At 45.5% G+C, this 26,206-nt stretch overlaps 2 protein-coding genes across 2 annotated transcripts in view; one reads left to right on the top strand and one right to left on the bottom strand.

Annotated features, from left to right (window-relative positions):
- Window positions 1–2,053: 2,053 nt before the first annotated feature.
- Window positions 2,054–7,987, bottom strand: ABT1 (activator of basal transcription 1). The gene is made up of 4 exons (XM_077284108.1): window positions 7,842–7,987; window positions 6,835–7,095; window positions 5,226–5,401; window positions 2,054–2,525 (listed from the first exon to the last, which is right to left on the bottom strand). The coding sequence occupies exons 2-4, from the start codon at window positions 7,085–7,087 to the stop codon at window positions 2,160–2,162; spliced, it is 795 nt and encodes a 264-aa protein (XP_077140223.1). The 5' UTR covers window positions 7,088–7,095; window positions 7,842–7,987; the 3' UTR covers window positions 2,054–2,159.
- The window catches only part of LOC143805159 (metabotropic glutamate receptor 6-like), a 122,858-nt gene continuing 104,627 nt past the window's right edge, over window positions 7,976–26,206 (top strand). The window contains exons 1-2 of the mRNA XM_077284105.1: window positions 7,976–8,017; window positions 19,127–19,257. The gene's annotated coding sequence lies outside the window, so the exon portion shown is untranslated. The remainder of the gene's footprint in view (window positions 8,018–19,126; window positions 19,258–26,206) is intronic.

Genomic DNA, 26,206 nt, shown 5'->3' with positions numbered 1-26,206 from the left:
AAAAAGCAGCATGTTCATTAATTTTGCGGATTTTCCGCGTTTTTCCTGCAATTCTATGCATTTGGAAAAAAACGCACAAAAAACACGTCAAAAACGCATGAAAAAACGTGAAAAAAACGCATGCGGATTTCTGGCAGAAATGTCCGGTTTTTGTCAGGAAAATTTCTGCAAGAAATCCTGACGTGTGCACATAGCCTAAGGCTGGTTTCACACTTGCGTCTTGTAGCGCTGCGGATGGCAGCGTACTCCTTCTTCCTTCCTCCATGAAGCTCCGCCTACTGCCGGCTGCGTCCAGCGCTTCCCTGCGTACCTATCTTTAATATTGGGTACGCAGGGTCATGCATTGGATGCGGATGTATCCGCATGCGACGATTTGAGGTGTGCGGCGACCGCACGGGAATGCAAAATAGATAGGTACGCAGGGAAACGCTAGACGCAGCTGGCAGTAGGCAGAGCTTCACGGAGGAAGGAAGTAGCTGCCATCCGCAGCGCTCTCAGACGCAAGTGTGAAACCAGCCTAAGAACACCATCCCAACTGTTAAACACGGTGGTGGCAGCATGTTGTTGGGTTGTTTTGCTGCAGGAGGGACTGGTGCACTTCACAAAATAGATGGCATCATGAGAAAAGAAGGTTATGTGGCAATACTGAAGCAACATCTCAACACAGCAGCCAGGAAGTTAACGCTTGGGCAGAAATGGGTCTTCCAAATGGATAATGACCCGAAGCATACTGCCAAAATGGTAACAAAGTGGAGTAAGGATAACAAAGGCAATGTTTTGAAGTGGCCATCACAAAGCCCTGATCTCAATCCTATGGAAAATTTATGGGCAAAGCTGAAAAGGCCGGTGTGAGCGGAGTGCCCTACAAACCTGGATCAGTTACACCAGTTTTGGCAGTAGGAATGGGCCCAAATTAAGGCCAACTATTGTGAGAAGCTTATTCTAAACGTTTCACTCAGTTTAACTTTCAGTTTAAGGGCAATGGTACCAAATACTAATGAAATGTATGGAAACTTTTGACTTTATTTTAAGGCATTTTTATTACTTACTGCATTCTCCCTCTCATATTCTGACATTTGGCAAATAATAATTATGGTAATCCTAACTGACCTAAAACGGGAAAGGTTTATTCTGATTTCATGTCAGATATTGAGAATAAAATATGCACGTGTGTCTATTGTATGTAAACTTCTAGTTTCAACTGTATATGTGTCATTTACGTAATGTGTTCTCCGGTGCTGATAGTGAAACGACACCACACACCTGCGGAGAAGTGTGCATGTGCGTCAAGTGTGTGCGGTCATATCATCGGCATAGAAGAGAGGCTTAAAGACGGTGGTTGTCCAGCTCTCAATGCATCTGATCACACAAGACAATGCCTTGCTTAGTAGAGCCTTCAACGACCGAGGGCAGAAAGCTGCTGCTAATTACTTCAACCAACTCTTCCCAAATCATCATAAATGAGGTGCTTCATCCTGATAAGCAAGCAGTTGTGCACCCATTAAAGGGGTAGTCCAGTAGAAGCAAGTTATCTACGGGCAGCATGCTTTTCTATTTGTCCATGCATTCTCTAGGGGACAGTTGAATAAAGCCGAGTACAGTGCTCTGCCAATCCATTCTAATGTGGATAAAAGAGCACTATTCTGGAAATCGATGGGGGTCCACCGGTCGGACAACAACCAAGCTGGAAGTTATTTCCTAGCCTATGTATTGAAGATAATTCCTTACAAACAAAATACCCATGACTTAAAAAAAAACAGGAATTGATCTTAAGAAATTGCTTAACTTTCCTGCCCCTTAGTTTAATACCGATTCTGTCCTGAGCTAAAAGACACAATCCGAGTAATTAGTCAGTCATGTGTCAGACAACCTCAAGTAAACTGGTTATTTGATTTTTAAGCTCAACACTAACTAGCAGGGAAAGATGCTGGTGGTGGCCATTCAGTTGATCGTCCATCCATTATGCAGCTCTTTGCTCTGGGGCAGAAGAAGGCAACTCCACCACTATGATATCCATAAGCCCTAATAGGAAATATGGACAGAAGTCTTATAATCCAGCACAGAAGTAGATTTACTGTACAATGTCCATAAGATCAACCATGTTGGATAGAGAGAAAGGCAATATACAAAACTCCTTGAAAGTTTCTTATGTTTTATACTCAGGAAACATTGAAAATTTTGTGAAGAAGTGAGCGATTGGTCTTGGACTGTTCCTCCGCTCGCTGAGCCTGTTCCTGTCGTTTCTGTATACGATTCTTGTCACCGCCTGATTTAAGGGCCTGTATTTCCTCTTCCGTCTTCCGCTGTGTGAAGTTCCATTGCTTATCCGGCACATGGTTACTGCCCGGCTCTGCTGCCTTTTTGCGAGCCGATTTGGCAATCTTTTTACCACGCTCCACATTCTGCAGGTAGAAGTTTGTCTCTCTCTTAACCTGCGACACTTCGGCACGCATCCTCTGCTTCCGCACCTGCCTCTCGATAGCCAGCCTCTCGCTTAGGTGGGACCATTTAAAGCGGTGGAGATACTGTCAAAGCAATAGATTGGGTGTCACTAGAAGGCATGCACAAATTTAAAGGGAACCTGTCACCAGCAAAATATTATTAACCTGCAGGTTAATAGCATTACTGCCTGGCGCCTGCACGTAGCTGAAGAGGTGGGGAGAAAATTAGCTTTAATCTCCCTGCTTCAGTCACCGCTCTGAGTAGACAGAGCAGTCCTGACTGACACTGGCGCTGCACTGAGGCTGGCTGTCAGTCATGGCTGGGGGTGCAGTTACAGCTGCTCTATATACAAAGAGCAGTGACTGAAATGGGGAAAATAAAGCTAATTTTCTCCTTGCAACGTTCAGCTACGTGAAGACGCAGGGCAAGTTAGTAATGCTATTAACCTGCAAATTACCAGCGCTTTTGCTGGCGACAGGTTCCTACTAAAGAAAACCTGTCAGCAGGATTGTGCACAGTAAGGTACAGTATCAGGTCGGCGCCATTATACTGATTACAATGATACCTTGGTTGATGAAATTCTTCTTGTGGTGGTTGTTTAATCATTATTTTCAGTTTTGAGTTAATGAGATTCTCATGCTCCAGGGCGGCCTGTATGCGGTGCTCTGATTAGGTATTCACCAGTATCGCTTCTGACAGGTCACCGATTCCTCACTGACCTGCCCCCTAGTTTACATAATGAATATTATATATATTTTTTTTTAAAAATCCACTTCTGCAGGCAGGCGCTGGTGCCTGTGCTGCAGCATGATCGCCAGTGGAGTATCCGGGGGGGGGGTACAGCCGGGGCATGTGCCCCAGGCGCAGCCGACAGGGGGGCGCCAGCGGGCCGCCTGATGATGCGGCGGTCCAAGGAGGCTCCTCGTCCTGTACTGAGCGGTCACATGGTACCGCTCATTACAGTAATGAATATGTGGCGCCACCTCCCATAGGGGTGGAGCCGCATATTCATTACTGTAATGAGCAGTAACGGTGACCGCTCAGTACAGGAAGAAGCTGCCGGCGCCAGGGAAGCAGGGACTGCACCGCGCCAGGAGCAGGTGAGTATAACGGGGAGAGGAGCGCTGCGCGATATTCACCTGTTCCTCGGTCCGGCGCCGTTCCGTCTTCAGCAGTGACGCTGAGGTCAGAGGGCACGGTGACGTAGTTAGTGCGCGCCCTCTGCCTGAACATCAGTGCTGAAGATGGAGCGGCGGCTGGAACGAGGAGCAGGTGAATATTGAAAGTGCCAGGAGTCTGAGCGACGGAGAGGTGAGTATGTGATTTTTTTTTTTTTTTTTTTATCGCAGCAACAGCAAATGGGGCAAATGTCTGTATGGAGCATCTTATGGGGCCATAACGTTTCTGCAGCACTATATGGCAGAGGTGTCAAACTGCATTCCTCGAGGGCCGCCAACAGGTCATGTTTTCAGGATTTCCTTAGCATTCCACAAGGTGCTGGAATCATTCTGTGCAGGTGATTAAATTATCACCTGTGCAATACAAGGAAATCCTGAAAACATGACCTGTTGGCGGCCCTCGAGGAATGCAGTTTGACACCTCTGCTATATGGGGCAAGTGTCTGTATAGAGCATCTTATGGGGCCAAAATGTTTGTGCAGCACTATATGGGGCAAGTGTCTGTATAGAGCATCTTATGGGGCCATAGCGTTTGTGCAGCATTATATGGGGCAAGTGTCTGTATAGAGCATCTTATGGGGCCATAACGTTTGTGCAGCACTATATGGGGCAAGTGTCTGTATGGAGCACCTTATGGGGCCATAACGTTTCTGCAGCACTATATTGGGCAAATGTGTCTATGCAGCATCTTATGGGGCCATTATTAACCTTTATGCAGGATTATATGGGGCTCCTGATTCAATATGGATATTCAAAAACACAACCTACTGATGTCTCAATTAATTTTACTTTTATTGGTATCTATTTTAACATTATGGGGATTCAGGAATGTACCTTGGCTTGGTCATACAGTTTCAATAGAGTTAAGGTTCGAACTGATCCTTTGCCCCGGGTGCAGGAAAGGCTAGATACACCTCTGATGATCGCATCTATAATGTGTATTTAATTATTGGTTTTGATGACATACATAAATTAAAAAAAAAAAAAGTCTGAAAATGGAGCTGGCCACGCCTGCGCAGTAGCAGCTATTGCCGGTACAATAGCTGCTACGGCGCAGGCACCATCTTGCTAGAGAGGAAACAGTTACCTCCTTCAAGACAGTGACGCCTGCGCAGTAGCACCTGTTGTATCGCTACTGTGAAGGCGCATCTAACGCCATTTTCAGACTGATTTTTTTTTTTTTTATTTATGTATACCATCAATAACAATAATTAAATACACATTATAGATGTGATCATGCTGAAGCACAGGCACTGCTGTCTGCTTCCAGAAGGGTTTTTTTTTATTTTTTTTTAAACATATATAATATTCAGTATGTAAACTAGAGGGCAGGTCAGTGAGGGATCAGAGACCTGTCAGAAGCCATACAGATGAATACCTAAGCAGAGCACCACATAGCCCCTCCCCCACAGGCTGCCCCGTGGCACGAACATATCATTAACTGAAAATAAAGATTAAACAATGACCAAAAGTCGGATTTCATCAACCAAGGTATCATTGTAATCAATATAACGGCGCCGAACTGACACTGTCTGTAGGTCACTGAGCACAATCCTGTTGAAAGGTTATCTTTAAGAAAATGATACAGAAAATTACCCAACTTACTTTCATGCTCCATAAGTCGTCATGGAAACGGTTCTTCTTTCTGGTACCCATTGGGGTATTGTTCAGACTGATCGCCACACGCTTGGCTACATTTTTGTCTCGGAATTCCACCCATCCTTCTGTGAAATCACGGGCGTTGCTCCCGGCTTTCTTCTTCTTTTTCCGGATACAGCGATCTGACAAAGACATTTCAGTTTTAATGAGAATTTACTATATGGTAAACAATGGGTAGGTCCAGAGTGACCCCCTCCAAAAAAGATGTATTGAATAGGGGGGACTGCGGTACCGTGGCCCCTATGGTAATGATGGAGCTGCTGTGTTCCCGCAGCACCTGAGGACTTTCGGCCGTCAGGGTGCTTCGTGCTGCACCCCCAATGATCAGATATTGATGGACTAACCTAAGGATAGGCCATTAATAAAAGAAAAAAAAAAAAGTAGTGGCCAACCCATTTAAAGCTGTCAAACAGTCATGGATGACAATTACCAGATATGCATGAGGTAGGCCACTTTTCAGCTTTGTGCTATTACACTACAGCTATGATCTAGAACTTCAGCTTAGCTGCACGGTCTATTGTAGCCTATGGTTGTCTGACAATTTCACCTATTATCATACTAATCTGCAATAATTTACTCACCATAACCACCAACACTATATTAAACCAGATCCTCCACTTACTTTGGAAACCAACAGACCTAAAATTGCACCTCCTCTGCCTTGAGGATTAAACAGCGTATTAATGAGTGGCCCTTTATTTGGTTCTGTAGTGCCCTATTAATGGATTCTGTAAGAACGAGTTAAAAGATATTTAGAGGCACTGTGCCCATAAAAAGTTGCAAAGATTTTACCAAGAATCACAACTAACTTCTACTCTTAAGCTATAGAATTTACAATAGGCATCAGCTTCTCTTAAAGGGAACCTGTCACCCCAAAAATCGAAGATGGGCTACGGCCACTGGCATCAGGGGCTTATCTGCAGCATTCTGTAATGCTGTAGATAAGCCCCTGATGTATCCTGAAAGATGAGAAAAAGAGGTTAGATTATACTCACCCAGGGGCGGTCCGGGTCTGATGGGCGTCACGGTCCGGGGCCTCCCATCTTCTTGCGATGACATCGTCTTCTTGCCACAGCTCCAGAACAGGCGTACTTTGTCTGCCCTGTTGAGGGCAGAGCAAAGTACTGAAGTGCGCAGGCGCTGGGCCTCTCTGACCTTTCCCGGCGCCTGTGCACTGCAGTACTTTGCTCTGCCCTCAACAGGGCAGACAAAGTATGCCTGCGCAGGAGCCACAGCAGGAAGACAAGAAGAGGACACCATCGTAAGAAGATAGGAGGCCTCGGACCCGACCCGGACTGCAGCAGTACCGCCCCTGGATGAGTATAATATATCCTCTTTTTCTCATCTTTCAGGATACATCGGGGGCTTATCTACAGCATTACAGAATGCTGTAGATAAGCCCCTGATGCCGGTGGCCGCAGCTCATCTTCAATTTTTGGCGTGACAGGCTCCCTTTAAACACGATGGAAAAGACATATAACCTATCTAATGCCATCAGCTCCCATGATTAGTGGATCCCCCAAGTATAGTGCATTAAGAAATCCTTTGTTCTCACCCTCAGCTTGCAGAAAAATCCTTCCTACTTCCCCATAGGCGCTCATCATCTTGCGGATATGACTTGGCCGGAGCCGAGGTGGGATGTGACCCAAGTATATAATTCCAGGGAGAGCCACCTTCTTCTTTGTGTTGTCCTTCGAGACCTTCTCCTCATCCTCCATCATCTCTGGGTCCTCCTCTCCAACCTCTTGTTCTACTCTCTCTTCCACTTCTTCTGGGCTTTCATTTGCCTGCTCTTGTTCATCTTCCATATTGCTCTCTATATAAACAAGAACAGATGCCATAATGAGTTTTGCATTTTTTTTTAAACATCTGCTGTAGATCACAAACTAACGTCACAACATTAGCACTTCTTTTTCCTAAAACAGAGCCCACCTCGACTATAAGATGGGTTGTGAAGCTAAAGTTTGGAAATGGCCCAGTTTGGGACAAAGACAGAAGGGGCTCTAAAGTTCTTAACAGTTCTACATGTAATTAATATTCCCATGGGATATGCCACCATTTTATAGTTGTGAGCGGTCTGACCTCCGGGTCCCCCCTACTCATCCTGAGGATACAAGACCCTGCAACCACCTTTAGCTTCTCTGCTGTACAGCAGTGCTCCCTACAAGTAACTGGGCAGCTGGCATTCCCAGCACACAGGGGGAGCACACCCCACCAGGGCGGCATTGCCTTCTTCTTCTTGATGGATGTTCCAGAGGCCAGAGCCCACTGATCAGAAAGTGACGCAGCTCCCAGCTCCATGCCACCACCACCTTATGAGATATGATACAATCCCCTCTACTGGAGTCACAGCTCACATGAAATAAGCCACAAACGCTCCATAGGAGCAGACGGAACAAAAGTGGCAGAAAATGACACAAAAGTGGACAAAAAAAGCACAATGCGCCTCCTCCCCCAGAATGGCGGCCAAGGGGGAAAGCCTCAGCAGTCACATGCTACATAGACCTGAGGCTCGAGGTTGTCAGACACCGTCCTTACAACGTAGCGTCCAGCCGAGCCTACCTGTGCCTCCCGCCCCTCACACAGCCGGTGCACCGAGCGCACACAGCACACACTGCGGAGCAGGAAACCGCGACACATGAGGCGACGACTCTCCACACACAACGTGCACTGCCTGTCGCACACCAATGACGTCACGGAAAGACGGGAGGAGATTCGGGCCATACCAAAACGTGGAGGTGGGGGCAAAAGTAAAAGGGCGGGAAAAGCAAAACGTGTGAATGATTGGAGAGTCCTGTCTGGTAACCACAGCGCAGTAGCCCACAGACCAGACACAGTGACACACAGTGACCGCACCGGCCGCTCACAGCTCTCTGCGGTCAGTCATCACCCTCACAGCACTGCAAGGGGATATTGTTGTGTGACTGTAGAAAACCGGGAGATCAACGACAGCGAAATAATGGCGGCAGTCACAAAACCCCGGTGTAGCTGGTCTTATCATAGCATTAGATACCCTGTCAGTGCGGTATCATAGGTTTAGATACACTGCGAGTGCTGTATCATAGGATTAGATACACTCAGTGCTGTATCATAGGACTAGATACCCTGTCAGTGTTGTATCATACTATTAGATACACTGAGTGCTGTATCATAGGATTAGATACACTCAGTGCTGTATCATAGGACTAGATACCCTGTCAGTGTTGTATCATACTATTAGATACACTGTGAGTGCAGTATCAGGATTAGATTCCCTCAGTGCTGTATCATAGGATTAGATACACTGTGAGTGCTGTATCATACTATTAGATACACTGTGAGTGCAGTATAGGATTAGATTCACTGTCAGTGCTGTATCATACTATTAGATACACTGAGTGCAGTATCATAGGATTAGATACACTGTCAGTGCTGTATCATAGGATTAGATACACTGTCAGTTTTGTATCAGGATTATATACACTGTCAGTGCTGTATCAGGATTAGATACACTGTCAGTGTAGTATCATGGGATTAGACACACTGTCAGTGCTGTATCAGGATTAGACACACTGAGTGCTGTATCATAGGATTAGATACACTGTCAGTGTAGTATCATGGGATTAGATACACCGTCAGTGCTGTATCATAGGATTAGATTCACTGTCAGTGCTGAATCATAGGATTATATACACTGTCAGTGCTGTATCATGGGATTAGATACACTGAGTGCTGTCTCATAGGATTAGATACACTGTCAGTGTGGTATCAGGATTAGATACACTGTCGGTGTGATATAGGATTAGATACACTGTCAGTACAGTATCATAGACTAGATACACTATCAGTGCTGTATCAGATTAGGTGCACTGTTAGTGCTGTATAATAGGATTAGATACACTGTCAGTGCTGTATCATGGAATTACATATAGATACACTGTCAGTGCACTATCATAGGATTAGATACTGTCAGTGCAGTATCATGGGATTAGATACACTGTCAGTACAGTATAATGGGATTAGATACACTGCCGGTGTGCTATCAGGATTAGATACACTCAGTACTGTATCATGGGATTAGATACACTGTCAGTGCTGTATCATAGGATTAGAAACACTCAGTGCAGTATCATATGATTAGATAATAATAATATAATAATAATTTTTATTTATATAGCGCCAACATATTCCGCAGCGCTTTACAAATTATAGAGGGGACTTGTACAGACAATAGACATTACAGCATAACAGAAATCACAGTTCAAAACAGATACCAGTAGGAATGAGGGCCCTGCTCACAAGCTTACAACCTATGAGGAAAAGGGGAGACACTAGAGGTGGATGGTAACAATTGCTTTAGTTATTTGGACCAGCCATAGTGTAAGGCTCGGGTGTTCATGTAAAGCTGCATGAACCAGTTAACTGCCTAAGTGTGTAGCAGTACAGACACAGAGGGCTATTAACTGCATAAAGTGTATGAGAACATGATGCGAGGAACCTGATTATGTTTTTTTTTTTTTTTTTGAATGGGCCACACAGGGATGGTTAGGTTAATGCATTGAGGTGGTAGGCCAGTCTGAACAAATGAGTTTTTAGGGCACGCTTAAAACTGTGGGGATTGGGGATTAATCGTATTAACCTAGGTAGTGCATTCCAGAGAATCGGCGCAGCACGTGTAAAGTCTTGGAGACGGGAGTGGGAGGTTCTGATTATTGAGGATGCCAACCTGAGGTCATTAGCGGAGCGGAGGGCACGGGTAGGGTGGTAGACTAAGACCAGAGAGGAGATGTAGGGTGGTGCTGAGCCATGGAGCGCTTTGTGGATGAGGGTAGTAGTTTTGAACTGGATTCTGGAGTGGATGGGTAGCCAGTGTAATGACTGGCACAAGGTAGAGGCATCGGTGTAACGGTTGGTGGGGAATATGATTCTGGCAGCAGCATTCAGGACAGATTGGAACGGGGAGAGTTTGGTAAGAGGGAGGCCGATTAGTAGAGAGTTACAATAGTCCAGACAAGAATGAATAAGTGAGACAGTAAGAGTTTTTGCAGAGTCGAAAGTAAGAAAAGGGCGAATTCTAGAAATGTTTTTGAGATGCAGATAAGAAGAGCGAGCCAGTGATCGGATGTGGGGGGTGAATGAAAGCTCGGAATCAAGGATGACCCCAAGGCAGTGGGCATGTTGCTTTGGAGTAATGGTGGAACCGCACACGGAGATGGCAATGTCAGGCAAAGGTAGGTTAGTAGTGGGAGAGAACACGAGGAGTTCAGTTTTTGTCAGGTTCAGTTTCAGATAGAGGGAGGACATGATATTAGGCTACGTTCACATTTGCGTTGTTGTGTGCTGCGTCGGCGACGCAACGCACAACGCACGCAAAAACGCAGCAAAACGCAGCGTTTTGTGACGCATGCGTTCATTTTTTTAGCGCAAAAAATTGCAACATGCTGCGTCTTATGCGCCCTGATGCTTGCGCCAAAAAAACGCATGCGTCACAAAATGCAACACAACGCATGTCCATGCGCCCCCCATGTTAAATATAGGGGCGCATGACGCATGCGTCGCCGCGGCTGCACCCGACGCAACGCAAATGTGAACGTAGCCTTAGAGACAGCAGTAAGACAATCACTGGTGTTTTCTAAAAAGGTCGGCGTTATAACAGGAGAAGAGGTGTATAATTGGGTGTCGTCAGCATAGAGATGGTACTGGAAACCAAATCTACTGATTGTTTGTCCAATAGGGGCAGTATACAAAGAGAAGAGGAGGGGGCCTAGGACTGATCCTTGAGGAACCCCAACAGTAAGGGGAAGGTGAGAGGAGGAGGAACCAGCAAAACATACAGTGAAGGATCGGTCAGAGAGATAGGAGGAGAACCAAGAGAGAACGGTGTCCTTGAGGCCGATGGAGCGGAGCATAGTGAGGAGGAGCTGATGATCCACAGTATCGAATGCTGCGGAGAGATCCAAGAGAATTAGCATGGAGCAGTGACCATTAGATTTAGCTGTTAGTAGGTCATTAGAGACTTTAGTGAGGGCAGTTTCAGTAGAGTGTAAAGAGCGGAAGCCAGATTGAAGAGGGTCGAGAAGAGAGTTATCTGAGAGATAGCGGGTAAGACGGGAGTGGACCAGGCGTTCGAGGAGTTTAGAGATGAAGGGAAGATTAGAGACAGGTCTATAATTAGTGGCACAATTTTGGTCGAGGGGTTTTTTTTTTTAAGTAATGGATGTATGATGGCATGCTTAAATGAGGAGGGAAAAATACCGGAAGTGAGGGAAAGGTTGAATATTTTTGTTAGGTGAGAGGTGACAGCCGGGGAAAGGGACTGGAGGAGATGTGACGGAATGGGGTCACTGGTGCAAGTGGTCGGGCGAGAAGATGCAAGGAGCCTGATTACTTCTTCTGTAACTGGTTCAAAGTCAGAGAGTGAACTAGATGCAGTGGGGGAGGGAGGACAGTGCATGGTATGAAGAGATTGGGAGATGATTTCCTGTCGAATGTGGTCAATTTTTTCTTTGAAGTAATTGGCCAGATCGTCAGCGCGGAGATCTGTGGTTGGGGCCTGCTCTCTTGGGTTGAGTAGGGACTGGAAAGTGTCAAAGAGACGTTTAGGGTTATTTGACAGTGAGGTGATGAGGGTGTTGAAATAGGTTTGTTTGGAGAGGTGAAGGGCAGAGTTGTATGTTTTTAGCATGAACTTATAATGGATGGATACACTGTTACTACAGTATCATGGGATTATATACATTGTTAGTGCGCTATTGCAGCGCCCCAGAGTCCTGGTCGTTGCAGTACTGATGCTCCGCCGCTAAGGGGGGCTATGGTACGTCTGATGGCACTGAAGGAGTTCACCTGACCAGGTATCACAGACACCAATACACTTCACAGTCTGGCCTCCAGCGGGAGCTAAGGGTGCTATGTATTAGGCCACTCCTCACAATCTGGTAAAACTGGGGGTTAGATAGGAAGTTAGTCAGAAGCTGACTGGGTTGGAACCAGGCAACATCCTGTGGCAGAGGGAGTTGCAGGGGAAGATTCAGGGGGGTCCCCGTCAGGGGTGGGATCCTGACAGAGGCCTAGCGAACCGAAAGAACGTTGCGGGACCGCGCCTGCACTTCATTGCGGCGGTACCCCAAGAAAGGACAAGAAGCGAGGTTTATTGTGCTGAGTGAGAAACGAGATCAACGCAACAAGGAGAATCACCAGTAGGAGTCGTGCTGTAAGACGAGGCAACATCCTACTGAGGCGCGTAGCCGGTGGCCGGAACGCCGAGGAAGTATTGAGCTCCAGGCCTTACTTCAAACCTACGGCAGGACAGTCAGTTCTAGGCGGGCTGTCTCACCCAAAATCACCTAAGCAGACACAGGGGGCAACATCTGGAGAGGGGCGACTCTAGGGTCCCGGAAGACCTCCGAGCCTACCCGTCATACGGGTGCGTTCTAGCCATATCATCTGGGGGACGAAACAGAACATCATAATCGAGTTGTGAGGGAACTTCAGAAACAGACACAACAGTTGTGAGGACTATCCCGTAAGCACAGCAGGGAAGGACTACAACGCACAAGCGCTAGAAGGTAGGCACAGATTTCCACCTGCAAAGGGAACTCTGGAGGTGCCATCGGACCGGCCGGACTCACGCAGCCCGGTTAACCGTATTTCGGACTGAGGATCCTGAAGCCTTCAGTAAAGAGGTAAAGAGACTGCAACCTGGTGTCCTTGTTATTTACTGCGACCGGCACCACACCACAACAGCATCACTCTCCACCTTCATTGGACGCCTCTCAGCAGGGTCACGGGCCGGGTCTAGCCACCGTGACAACCCCAGAACTGAGACAGAGAGGCCCGGTACCGGGTACCCCTCGGCCCTGCGGCAGTGGGGGCGCTCCAACTTGGTGTCACGAACAGGATCTACTTAAGCCTGAAGAATCAGGTCATGTGTGCCTTGGAACTGTGATTTATTATACTTGGACTGTGACTTATTACAAAGACTGTGCATTGCCACTTGCCGCCAAAAGTTCCCGCCAAAACCGCCACCATTGCGGCACCATGTGGCGTGCCGGAAGAGCGGGGCGTGTCATCGTGGGAGTAGCTTGGAAGAATGGCGTGAACGTTGAGCCAGCCCCCCACAAGTACTACTATGTTCGGGAGATATGCCCTTCAACGAGAGAGGTCCACCTCCTAGTCTGGGACGGCGGCGGGAAGAGGAACCGCCCTCCGGATGGGGGAAGACCGGAAGCCCTGGACGACGCAGGGCAAAGCCAGAATGGCAAGATGACGAGTGAAGGTCGCCCAGAAGGGGGGGAGAAGGCCCACACCAGCCCCAGCCAATGGGAACTGAGCAAACTTTCACCAGGCTGCAAGGACCGGGAAATTCTCAAGGCGGAAGTGGAGGAGCTCTGCCGTCAGCTTCGGATTTTGTGTCGGCGAAAAGCCGCTACCAGTGAGGAGCCGCGCCACCTCCAAGCGCTGGCATCGCAAGCTGAGGAGAAGAGGGCTGACGCCGGGGATATCGCGGATGGCGCCATTAATCCGGCCCGGGCGGCCGAAGAGCCCCTGCTTGTGGACATAGACTCCCCTCCACCCAGACCACCCGGACGGGTGTGTAGCCGCCTTGAATGCGAGCGGCCGTGGGAGATGCTAAAGACCGCCGATGTCCCCTTACGGCCCACCGCACAGCCCGTGAACCTCCAGGGTGAGTGGATGACCTTCAAGTGGACCCGCGCTACCACCAACTTGATCGGGTTCCCTGGAGAGGCCCAGCCCGAGGGGGAGAGCATCGAGGTTATCCACCAACGGGAATATCGCCAGCAGCTACGCCGACAGGAGGAAGAGTGGGCCCGTAAGAAGGAACTCCGCCGACGGGCCGAGCGGGAACAGGACCTCCAGGCCAAAATCCAGGTTAGGCGGGCGGCTGAGGAGGACGGGCCCGCAGCGCTATGGAGTCATCAGCACTTTCCGGATGCAGGGAGGTTGGGGCTTCATCAAAGAGCCCGGTCTCGCCTTGGAGGTATTCGTGAACCGGCGGGATGTGGAGGCGCACATCATCGAGGGACACCCAGGCCGGGATCTTTACCCGGGGGACCGTGTTCGGTACACTCGCCACTGGGGAGGCAAAGGGTGGTATGCTTTGCACGTGTGCAAGTACAAGCCAGAAGTGACTGTGCTACCTTCCTGCGATTCCCCGGGACCGGCGGTCATGGCTCCAATCTCCTTGTGTGCCAAATGCCTGCGGACCATCACCCCGAGGAGAACCGTGAGTACACAGACCCCCATTAAGGGTGCGGATGCACTCTATGTGGTAGCCGGTGGTGGGCAGTACTCACGGAAGCCACCCCCAGACTTAGAGGGATAAACCTCGATACCCCGGAGATGTATATAGTTAACTGCTTATCTCTTGCGTTCCTCTGCTGTTACAACCCGATTAGGGTTAACTCTTAAAGGGATCCCTTAGTTTACCCGGGATCCCTACTTTTGCCTTTTTGCTTTTGTTTCTCGTTCATCATTGTTGAAAAGAACTGCTGGATCATGAACACTGCATGATTACAAACTTATTGTAAATAGTTTGCACCTTCTTAAAGGTGCCCCCTTCTGGTTTTACAAAGAAAAGGACTCTTTGCGAAGAAACTGTTCTTGGAAACAGCACTGGAGTCCTTGCTGTATACGAACTTGCAGCTTGAGGAGTTGCACTACCTCCAAGAGACTTGGTCCCCTCTTAAAGGGGACGTTTACCAATAGCACTTAAAGTCGAATAATGCTTACATGTCAAAGTTATATGTAGATAGCTAGTTAATTGTAAGAAATGCTTAATAATGTGTTAGAGAATGAGGACAGGAAGTGAACCCGTATGGGGTTAGTCGGTGAGTCCTCCTAGGAGCCATACAGAGATGGCACGGCGATCTTGAACTGAGAGAAGGATGATAAGTTCTATACTGTGTATAGTAGCAGAAAGGCAGTAGGCCTGGATGAGAGATGGGGCGGTCCTGCAACAGAGTGAGAGGCAGTAGGCCTGGGGCAGATAGACAGGCGGTCCTGCAGATGTAAAGGTGGAAAATGAAGAAAAGTTGATTAGCCTTATAGTGTTTTATAAGAAGGTCTTTAGTGGATTCAGTGTGTACGTCCTTAAAGGCAACGTTAAATTATTGTTCAGAAATTGCACTAAGTAGAATACCCGGTTGGGTAAGAGAAGTTATTTATAGTATGTTATTTAAAATATTTAACCATGTTTGTAACGTTCAAGTGTCCTCACCTCCCATAAAGGGAAGCCTTGTTAAAGTTTACTTGTTATTGCATTTCAAAATTGTATGTCTTTTTGCTGACATGTATTGTTGTTTTCTTCCCAGTCCAGGAGTACTGGATTTAACCGGGGGGGGGAGTGCAGCGCCCCAGAGTCCTGGTCGTTGCAGTACTGATGCTCCGCCGCTAAGGGGGGCTATGGTACGGCTGATGGCACTGAAGGAGTTCACCTGACCAGGTATCACAGACACCAATACACTTCACAGTCTGGCCTCCAGGGGGAGCTAAGGGTGCTATGTATTAGGCCACTCCTCACAATCTGGTAAAACTGGGGGTTAGATAGGAAGTTAGTCAGAAGCTGACTGGGTTGGAACCAGGCAACATCCTGTGGCAGAGGGAGTTGCAGGGGAAGATTCAGGGGGGTCCCTGTCAGGGGTGGGATCCTGACAGAGGCCTAGCGAACCGAAAGAACGTTACGGGACCGCGCCTGCACTTCATTGCGGCGGTACCCCAAGAAAGGACAAGAAGCGAGGTTTATTGTGCTGAGTGAGAAACGAGATCAACGCAACAAGGAGAATCAGCAGTAGGAGTCGTGCTGTAAGACGAGGCAACATCCTACTGAGGCGCGTAGCCGGTGGCCGGAACGCCGAGGAAGTATTGAGCTCCAGGCCTTACTTCAAACCTACGGCAGGACAGTCAGTTCTAGGCGGGCTGTCTCACCCAAAATCACCTAAGCAGACACAGGGGGCAACATCTGGAGAGGGGCGACTCTAGGGTCCCGGAAGACCTCCGAGCCTACCCGTCATACGGGTGCGTCCTAGCCATATCATCTGGGGGACGAAACAGAACATCATAATCGAGTTGTGAGGGAACTTCAGAAACAGACACAACAGTTGTGAGGACTATCCCGTAAGCACAGCAGGGAAGGACTACAACGCACAAGCGCTAGAAGGTAGGCACAGATTTCCACCTGCAAAGGGAACTCTGGAGGTGCCATCGGACCGGCTGGACTCACGCAGCCCGGTTAACCGTATTTCGGACTGAGGATCCTGAAGCCTTCAGTAAAGAGGTAAAGAGACTGCAACCTGGTGTCCTTGTTATTTACTGCGACTGGCACCACACCACAACAGCATCACTCTCCACCTTCATTGGACGCCCCATCAGCAGGGTCACGGGCCGGGTCTAGCCACCGTGACAACCCCAGAACTGAGACAGAGAGGCCCGGTACCGGGTACCCCTCGGCCCTGCGGCAGTGGGGGCGCTCCACTATCATAGGATTAGATACACTGTCAGTGCTGTATCATGGGATTAGATACACTGTCATTACGAAATGATAGGATTAGATACACTTTCAGTGCTGTATCATAGGATTAGATACACTGTCAGTGCAGTACCATAGGATTAGATAGACTCTCAGTGCTGTATCATAGGATTAGATACACTCAGTGCAGTATCATGGGGTTAGATACACTGGCAATGCAGTATCATGGGATTAGATATAGATACACTGTCAATGCAGTATCATAGGATTAGATACACTCTCAGTGCAGTATCATAGGATTAGATACACTGTCAGTATAGTATCATGGGATTATATACACTGCCAGTGCTTTATCATAGGATTAGATACACTGTCAGTGCTGTATCATGGAATTAGATACACTCTCAGTGCAGTATCATAGATTAGATACACTGTCAGTGCTGTATCATAGATTAGATACACTCTCAGTGCAGTATCATAGGATTAGATACACTGTCAGTGCTGTATAATGGGATTAGATACACTCTCAGTGCAGTATCGTAGATTAGATACACTGTCAGTGCTGTATCATAGATTAGATACACTCTCAGTGCAGTATCATAGGATTAGATACACTGTCAGTGCTGTATAATGGGATTAGATACTGTCACTGCTGTATCAGGATTAGATACACTGTCAGTGCACTATTATAGGATTAGATACACTGTCAGTGCGCTATCATAGGATTAGATACACTGTCAGTGCGCTATCATAGGATTAGATACACTATCAGTGCTGTATCAGGGGATTAGATACACTCAGTGCTTTACCATGGGATTAGATACACTCAGTGCTGTATCATAGATTAGATACACTGTCAGTGCTGTATCAGGATTAGATACACTGTCAGTGCGCTATCATAGGATTAGATACACTGTCAGTACAGTATCATGGGATTATATACACTGTCAGTGCTGTATCATAGACTAGATACACTGTCAGTGCTGTATCATAGATTAGATACACTCTCAGACTCAGTGCAGTATCATAGGATTAGATACACTGTCAGTGCTGTATCATAGATTAGATACACTCTCAGTGCAGTATCATAGGATTAGATACACTGTCAGTGCTGTATAATGGGATTAGATACTGTCACTGCTGTATCAGGATTAGATACACTGTCAGTGCACTATTATAGGATTAGATACACTGTCAGTGCGCTATCATAGGATTAGATACACTGTCAGTGCGCTATCATAGGATTAGATACACTCAGTGCAGTATCATAGGATTAGATAGACTCTTAGTGCTGTATCATAGGATTAGATACTCAGTGCAGTATCATAGGATTAGATACACTCAGTGCAGTATCATAGGATTAGATACACTGTCAGTGCAGTATCATAGGATTAGATACACTGTCAGTGCTGTATCATAGGATTAGATACACTCAGTGCAGTATCATAGGATTAGATACACTGTCAGTACAGTATCATGGGATTAGATACACTGTCAGTGCTGTATCAGATTAGATACACTCTGCAGTGTCATAGATCAGATACACTCAGTGCTGTATCGTAGGATTAGATACACTCTCAGTGCTGTATCATAGGATTAGATACACTGTCAGTGCTGTATCATGGGATTAGATAAACTCAGTGCAGTATCATGGGATTAGATACACTGTCAGTGCTGTATCATAGGATTAGATACACTGTTAGTGCTGTATAACGGGATTAGATACACTGTCAGTGCTGTATCATAGGATTAGATACACTGTCAGTGCTGTATGATAGGATTAGATACACTGACAGTATGGTATCATAGGATTAGATACACTCAGTGCTGTATCATAGGATTAGATACACTGTCAGTGATGTATCATGGGATTAGATACTGTCAGTGCAGTATCATGGGATTAGATACACTGTCAGTGCTGTATCATAGGATTAGATACACTGTCAGTGCTGTTTCATGGGATTAGATACTGTCAGTGCTGTGTCATGGGATTAGATACACTGTCAATACAGTATCATAGGATTAGATACACTCTCATTGCTGTATCATAGGATTAGATACACTCAGTGCAGTATCATGGGATTAGATACACTGTCAATGCAGTATCATAGGACTACATACACTCTCAGTGCTGTATCATAAGATTAGATACTCAGTGCAGTATCATAGGATTAGACACTGTCAGTGCTGTAGCATAGGATTAGATACACTGTCAGTGCTGTATCATAGATTAGATACACTGTCAGTACAGTATCATGGGATTATATACACTGTCAGTGCTGTATCACATGTGATCGGATTCAAATAATAGACTAATGATTGACAAAAAGTGCACATAAAGAAAGTAAAGAAATCACATGCGATGTTATTGCCTTTTTTGCAGTCAACTGTGATGATGTGAAACCAGAGCAATTGAACAGCCTGGTGACAATACTCCCGCTGCTGCTGCTCCGCTGGGAGGACAGACAGACATCTATGTATCGAGGGGAGCGACGCGGGTGTGCTGTGCTGCGGGTAAGGAATTCACAGGATTCAGATGAGTAAGGCTACGTTCACATTTGCGTTGTGCGACGCAGCGTCGGCGACGCAACGCACAACGCAAAGAAAAACGCACGCTAAAACGCTGCGTTTTGCGACGCATGCGTCCTTTTTTGCCGAAAGTTGGACGCAAAAAAAATGCAACTTGCTGCGTCCTGTGCGCCCTGACGCGTGCGCCCACAAAAACGCATGTGTCAAAAAACGCATCACAACGTATGTCCATGCGCCCCCATGTTAAATATAGGGGCGCATGACGCATGCGGCGACGCAGCGGCGCCCGACGCTGCGTCACACAACGCTAATGTGAACGTAGCCTAAGATGGATTGTCCTTCATTGCCAACACGTTCCTAGTCAAATAGGCCTCTTCCTCAGGGAAACCATAATAAAGATCTTTACAGTTTAGCAAACAGTATCACACAGGATCGGATTAGATACATTGCCAGTGCAGTATCAAACATTATCGGATTAGATACATTAACAGTAGTATCACATAGGATATGATTAGATACAGTGTCATTGCTGTTTCATACAGGATACAATTAGATACATTTTTAGTGAAGTATCACATTGAATAGAATTAGATTACTGTAATTGTCAGTGTAGTATCACACAAGATAGAATTGGATACATTTTCAGTGCAATATGACACAGGGTAGGGTTAGATACACTCTTCAGCAGACAGCATAACCTGTGAGCAGTGTATCTAATTGTCACGTACACACTTCTCAGCATGTTATAAGGGGTGCGCGTGCAAGGGTTAATTTATCTCCAGTCCACAGACTGGACTACATAGTGACTGAATAAGGCCGGCGTCAAACTAGGGAGTTTTACGGACGTATGAGCGCAGAAAATACGTCCAGAAAATACGCATTGCACACGGCCCAATGATTCTCTATGGGGCAGCTCCTATCTGCCGTATATTACGCATCCGTAATATACGGTATGTTACGGGCGTAGAAAATCGCAGCATGCTGCGTTTGTCAGCGTATTGCGCAAAAAAATACGCCAATGAAAGTCTATGGGGGCGAGAAAATTACGGATTACACACGGACCATGCGTGTGACTTGCGAGAAATACGCATCGGTGTTCTATAGAAAAGCCGGTGATTCAGTGCAGTGTACAGTAAAATCACACTGACAGAATAGAATAGGTAGAATAAATGTCTACATATAGAATAGGTATATACAGTACAGACCAAAAGTTTGGACACACCTTTTCATTTAAAGATTTTTCTGTATTCTCATGACTATGAAAATTGTAAATTCACACTGAAGGCATCAAAACTATGAATTAACACATGTGGAATTATATACTTAACAAAAAAGTGTGAAACAACTGAAAATATGTCTTATATTCTGGTTCTTCAAAGTAGCCACCTTTTGCTTTGATGACTGCTTTGCACACTCTTGGCATTCTCTTGATGAGCTTCAAGAGGTAGTCACCGGAAATGGTTTTCATTTCACAGGTGTGCCTTGTCAGGTTTAATAAGTGGGAATTTTTGCCTTATAAATGGGGTTGGGACCATCAGTTGTGTTGAACAGAAGTCTGGTGGATACACAGCTGATAGTCCTACTGAATAGACTGTTAGAATTTGTATTATGGCAAGAAAAAAGCAGCTAAGTAAAGAAAAACGAGTGGCCATCAATACTTTATGAAATGAAGGTCAGTTAGTTCGATAAATTGTGAAAACTTTGAAAGTGTCCCCAAGTGCAGTGGAAAAACCATCAAGCGCTAAAAAGAAACTGGCTCACATGAGGACCGCCCCAGGAAAGGAAGACCAAGAGTCACCTCTGCTTCTGAGCATAAGTTTATCCGAGTCACTAGCCTCAGAAATCGCAGGTTAACAGCTGCTCAGATTAGAGACCAGGTCAATTCCACACAGAGTTCTACCAGCAGACACATATATACAACAACTGTTAAGAGGAGACTTTGTGCAGCAGGCCTTCATGGTAAAATAACTGCTAGGAAACCACAGCTAAGGACAGGCAAGAAGCAGAAGAGACTTTTTTGGGCTAAAGAACACAACGAATGGACATTAGACCAGTGGAAATCTGTGCTTTGGTCTGATGAGTCCAAATTTGAGATCTTTGGTTCCAACCACCGTGTCTTTGTGCGATGCAGAAAAGGTGAACGGATGGACTCTACATGCCTGGTTCCCACCGTCAAGCATGGAGGAGGAGGTGTGATGGTGTGGGGGTGCTTTGCTGGTGACACTGTTGGGGATTTATTCAAAATTAAAGGCATACTGAACCATCATGGCTACCACAGCATCTTGCAGCGGCATGCTATTCCATCCGGTTTGCGTTTACTTGGACCATCATTTATTTTTCAACAGGACAGTGACCCCAAACACACCTCCAGGGTGTGTAAGTGCTATTTGACCAAGAAGGAGAGTGATGGGGTGCTACGCCAGATGACCTGGCCCCAATCGAGATGGTTTGGGGTGAGCTGGACCGCAGAGTGAAGGCAAAAGGGCCAACAAGTGCTAAGCATCTCTGGGAAGACCTTCAAGATTGTTGGAAGACCATTTCCGGTGACTACCTCTTGAAGCTCATCAAGAGAATGCCAAGAGTGTGCAAAGCAGTCATCAAAGCAAAAGGTGGCTACTTTGAAGAACCTTGAATATAAGACATATTTTCATTTGTTTCACACTTTCTTGTTAAGTATATAATTCCACATGCGTTAATTCATGGTTTTGATGCCTTCAGTTTGAATGTACAATTTTCATAGTCATGAAAATGCAGAAAAATCTTTAAATAGGAAGGTGTGTCCAAACTTTTGGTCTGTACTGTATATATGTCAGTATGTCAGTGAGACACACACATATATATATGTATGTAACAATGTCTCATATCCTGTCGGGCTTGTGAAGGAGATAGGAAAAGCCGGCAATTGAATTACCGGCTTTTCTGCTATCTAGCGCTGAATTAAATATAAATATATGTATATATATATGTGTCTTACTGACATATATATATATAGAGAGAGAGAGAGACTGTATATGTATATATGTTTTTAAGAATATTTGAGCCGATGGATCCATGATATGTCCATTTTGCAAGCCTGCGAGAAAAAAATCGCCGTACGGAAGCCATACGGATGCCATACAGATGACACACGGATAAATTTGTGCGTAAAAATCGCATCCTCGCATTGAATACGGAACAGTGTTTTGGGACAATTACTGCGTATTACGGCCGTAAAAAACGGACCGTATTTACTTACGCCCAGTGTGACGCCGGCCTAATACAACATATAGGGGACAAACACCGCCACATCATGACCAGACCACATATTACCACCACATACAGATGATTCTCACAAAATTAGAATACCATCAAAAAGTTAATTTATTTCAGTTCTTCAATACAAGAAGTGAATCTCATATATTATATAGAGTCATTACAGACAGCGTTATCTATTCCAAGTGTTTATTTCTGTTAATGTTGATGATTATGGCTTACAGTCAATGAAAACCCAAAAGTCATTATCTCAGTAAATTAGAATAATTAACAAAATCAACTGCAAAGGCTTCCTAAGCGTTTAAAAAGGTCCCTTAGTCTGTTTCAGTAGGCTTCACATAAAAAAATAAAAGAAGAAGTTTTTCCTTAACTGACCGGGGTCAGCCGGCATCCTCTTCCTCAACCATTTGAGGCGCGGACATGCTGGTGCATGACAGTCACATCATACTCCGATGACGTGCACTTTGATGTCAGCTCCCGGCTTCTGATTGGCTGTTGGCTCCTATTGCAGTAAGTGGTCCTGCACGGCAATAGATTTCAACTGAACGTGCGTCTGAGGACGCACGTTCAGTTATTAGCAAGCTTCCAAATCTTGCCCCTGGGGCCAGTTGGTCCCCATACAACAGCAAGGGTTGTAATGCCCTAATGTAGGCCGTGCCTCTCAGTATTCCTCCAGTAGACCCCCCACTGATCTGAGTTCCTGCAATAAGAGTAGGCAGAGGTTATGTCCTCTGTGTAGATACAGTCATGTGGATGCAGACACTAGTTTTTTTTACTGATGTTATAGTTTCCCTTAGGGCTCATACCCATATGCAAGAAAAAAAAGGTCTGATTTCCGACACTCGAGTGCTATGCGAGTGTCATGCAAGTATAATGTGATTTTTAAACGCAACATCCGTATGACAGCCGTATGCAATCCGTGTGCAATGCGATTTTAACATGAGCTTTTACATACAGCAGTTCTCTGTCATTTACACATTGTTTGAAAATGAACTATGCTTCAAAACACATACACACATATATATGTGGGTGTGTTACTGACGTGTGTGTATATATATATATATATATATATATATATATATATATATATATATATATATATATATACATACATACACTGTGTTCCAAATTATTATGCACAAAGAGTTTAGGAGTGATAAGGTTAGAATTTTTTTGTTTGTCATTTAAACTCATTGATGGTGATGTGTGTCAGGGCTCTTTATATCACTGAAAGCATTTGCAGATACCTGTGCAAATTAGTTTGGCAGGTGTGTCCAAATAAAGGCAAAACTACTTAAGAAGGCTGTTCCACATTATTAAGCAGCCTACATTTTTGCCAAAATGGGAAAGAAAAAGGATGTGTCGGCTGCTGAGAAGCCACAAATTGTGGAGTATTTAGGTCAAGTCATGACTACAATCAACATTGCCAAGACATTGCCAAGATCATCGCACAATCAAGCAGTATGTAGCTGATTCCCTGCACACACGTGTGTGTGCTGATATGGACAAATTGAGGACTCTTTCCAACAGGCAATTGCGTAAGGTTAAAAGAGCAGCAGCAAAAATGCCTTGTCATAGCAGCAGACAAGTTTTTGAAGCTGCTGGTGCCTCCAACGTCCCCAGAACAACAAGATGCAGGGTCCTTCAGAGGATTGCAGCTGTGGTAAGCCATCCTATCGACCACCTCTATCCACTGCACACAAGCAGAAACGGCTCCAGTGGGCCAAATGATACATGAAGACTGACTTCCAAACTGTTTTTTTCACCGATGAGTGCCGTGCAACGCTCGATGGTCCAGATGGATGGAGTGGAGGATGGCTGGTTGATGGAAACCCCATGAAAACACGGCTAAGGCACCAACAAGGAGGAGGTGGAGTAATGTTTTGGGCTGGAATCATGGGGAGAGAGATTGTCGGCCCCTTTATGATCCCTGAAGGGGTAAAGATGAACTCCATAATCTATGTGGAGTTTCTAAAACAACACTTCCTGCCATGGTTCAAGAGGAAGAACCGTACTTTCCGCAGCAAGATCATTTTCATGCATGATAATGCACCGTCTCATGCTGCAAAAAAACACATCTGCATCTCTGGCTGCTATGGGCGTAAAAGAGGACAAACTTATGGTGTGGCCACCATCTTCCCCTGACCTCAACCCCATTGAGAACCTCTGGAGCATCATCAAAAGGAGTGTCTATGATGGCGGGAGGCAGTTCACATCTAAGCAACAGCGCTGGGAGGGTATTCTGTCCACATGCACAATTGAAGCAGAAACCATCCAAAAACTGACAAATTCAATGGACGAGAGAGTTCAGAAGCTTCTTTCGAACAAGGGGTCCTATGTGCAAATGTAACATCACCTAGAAAAAAGTTTTCACTTGAAAACTGTTTGATTTCATTTTGTAATAAGCTGATAATGCTTATAACTTCACAATTGACCATTTTTTTGTTCAAAATAAAAAAAAAAGGTTGAAAACTCTGCTGTGCATAATAATTTGGAACATGCATTTTGAGTGTTTATTTTTTTTTTTTAAAGATACTGTTTTCATAAGCAGTTTGTTCCAAAACATTGCAATTATACTAGAATAGTAGATGACTGGAAAATAACAATGACTGCAATTCAGATAGGTAATTTAGAGAAAATATGAGGAAATATTATTTGCATAACAATTTGGAACACAGTGTATATATATACACTGTGCTCCAAATTATTATGCAAATTGGATTTAAGTGTCTTAAAGATTTAATTGTTTTGTTTTTCAAATAAACTCGTGGATTGTATTGTGTCTCAGGGCTCAATGAATCACTGAAATCAATCTTAAACACATGTGATAATTAGTTTTCCAGGTGATTCTAATTAAAGGAAAACTACTCAAAAATGATGTTCCACATTATTATGCAGGTCACAGGTTTCAAGCAATATGGGAAATAAAAAGGATCTCTCTGCTGCTGAAAAGCGTTAAATAGTGCAATGCCTTGGACAAGGTATGAAAAAATTAGATATTTCACGAAAACTTAAGAGTGATCATCATACTCTGATGAGATTTGTGACTGAAACAGAGCACAGACAGAGTTCATGCAAATAAAGGCATAATGAGGAAGTTTTCTGGCAGACAAATTCATTGGATTAAGAGAGCAGCTGCCAAAATACCATTACAAAGCAGCAAACAGTTATGTGAAGCTGCTGGTGCATCTGGAGTCCCTCGAACCTCAAGGTGTAGCATCCTTCAAAGGCTTGCTGTGGTGCATAAACCTACTATTCGGCCACTCCTAAACAGTGTTCACAAGCAGAAATGGTTGCAGTGGGCCCAGACATACATGAAGACTAATTTTCACACAGTCTTGTTTACTGATGAGTGTCGAGCAACTCTGGACGGTCCAGATGGATGGAGTAGTGGATGGTTGGTGGATTGCCACCATGTCCCATCAAGGCTGCGACGTCAGCAAGGAGATGGAGGAGTCATGTTTTGGGCTGGAATCATGAGTAACCAGCTGGTAGGGCCCTTTAAGGTTCCTGAAGGTGTGAAAATGTCCTCAGCAAAGTAAATAGAGTTTCTGACTGACAACTTTCTTCCATGGTCTAAAAAGCAGAAACTTGCCTTCAGGAACAAAATCATCTTCATGCATGACAATGAATACCTCTGAGTAATTGGCTGCTATGGGCATAAAAGGACATAAACTCATGG

Source organism: Ranitomeya variabilis, chromosome 2 (genome assembly GCF_051348905.1).
Source record: "Ranitomeya variabilis isolate aRanVar5 chromosome 2, aRanVar5.hap1, whole genome shotgun sequence".
Taxonomy (NCBI): domain Eukaryota; kingdom Metazoa; phylum Chordata; class Amphibia; order Anura; family Dendrobatidae; genus Ranitomeya; species Ranitomeya variabilis.
This window is presented reverse-complemented; position numbering and strand designations above follow the sequence as displayed.

What these genes read in the sequence shown, in the direction of transcription:
- ABT1 (XM_077284108.1), bottom strand. Translation starts at nt 7,087, where the DNA reads ATGGAAGATGAACAAGAGCAGGCAAATGAAAGCCCAGAAGAAGTGGAA. An exon ending in GATTTTTCTGCAAGCTGAGG is followed by an intron (nt 5,402 to 6,834) that starts GTGAGAACAAAG and finishes TGTCTTTGTCAG; the next exon opens with ATCGCTGTATCCGGAAAAAG. An exon ending in ACGACTTATGGAGCATGAAA is followed by an intron (nt 2,526 to 5,225) that starts GTAAGTTGGGTA and finishes TTGCTTTGACAG; the next exon opens with TATCTCCACCGCTTTAAATG.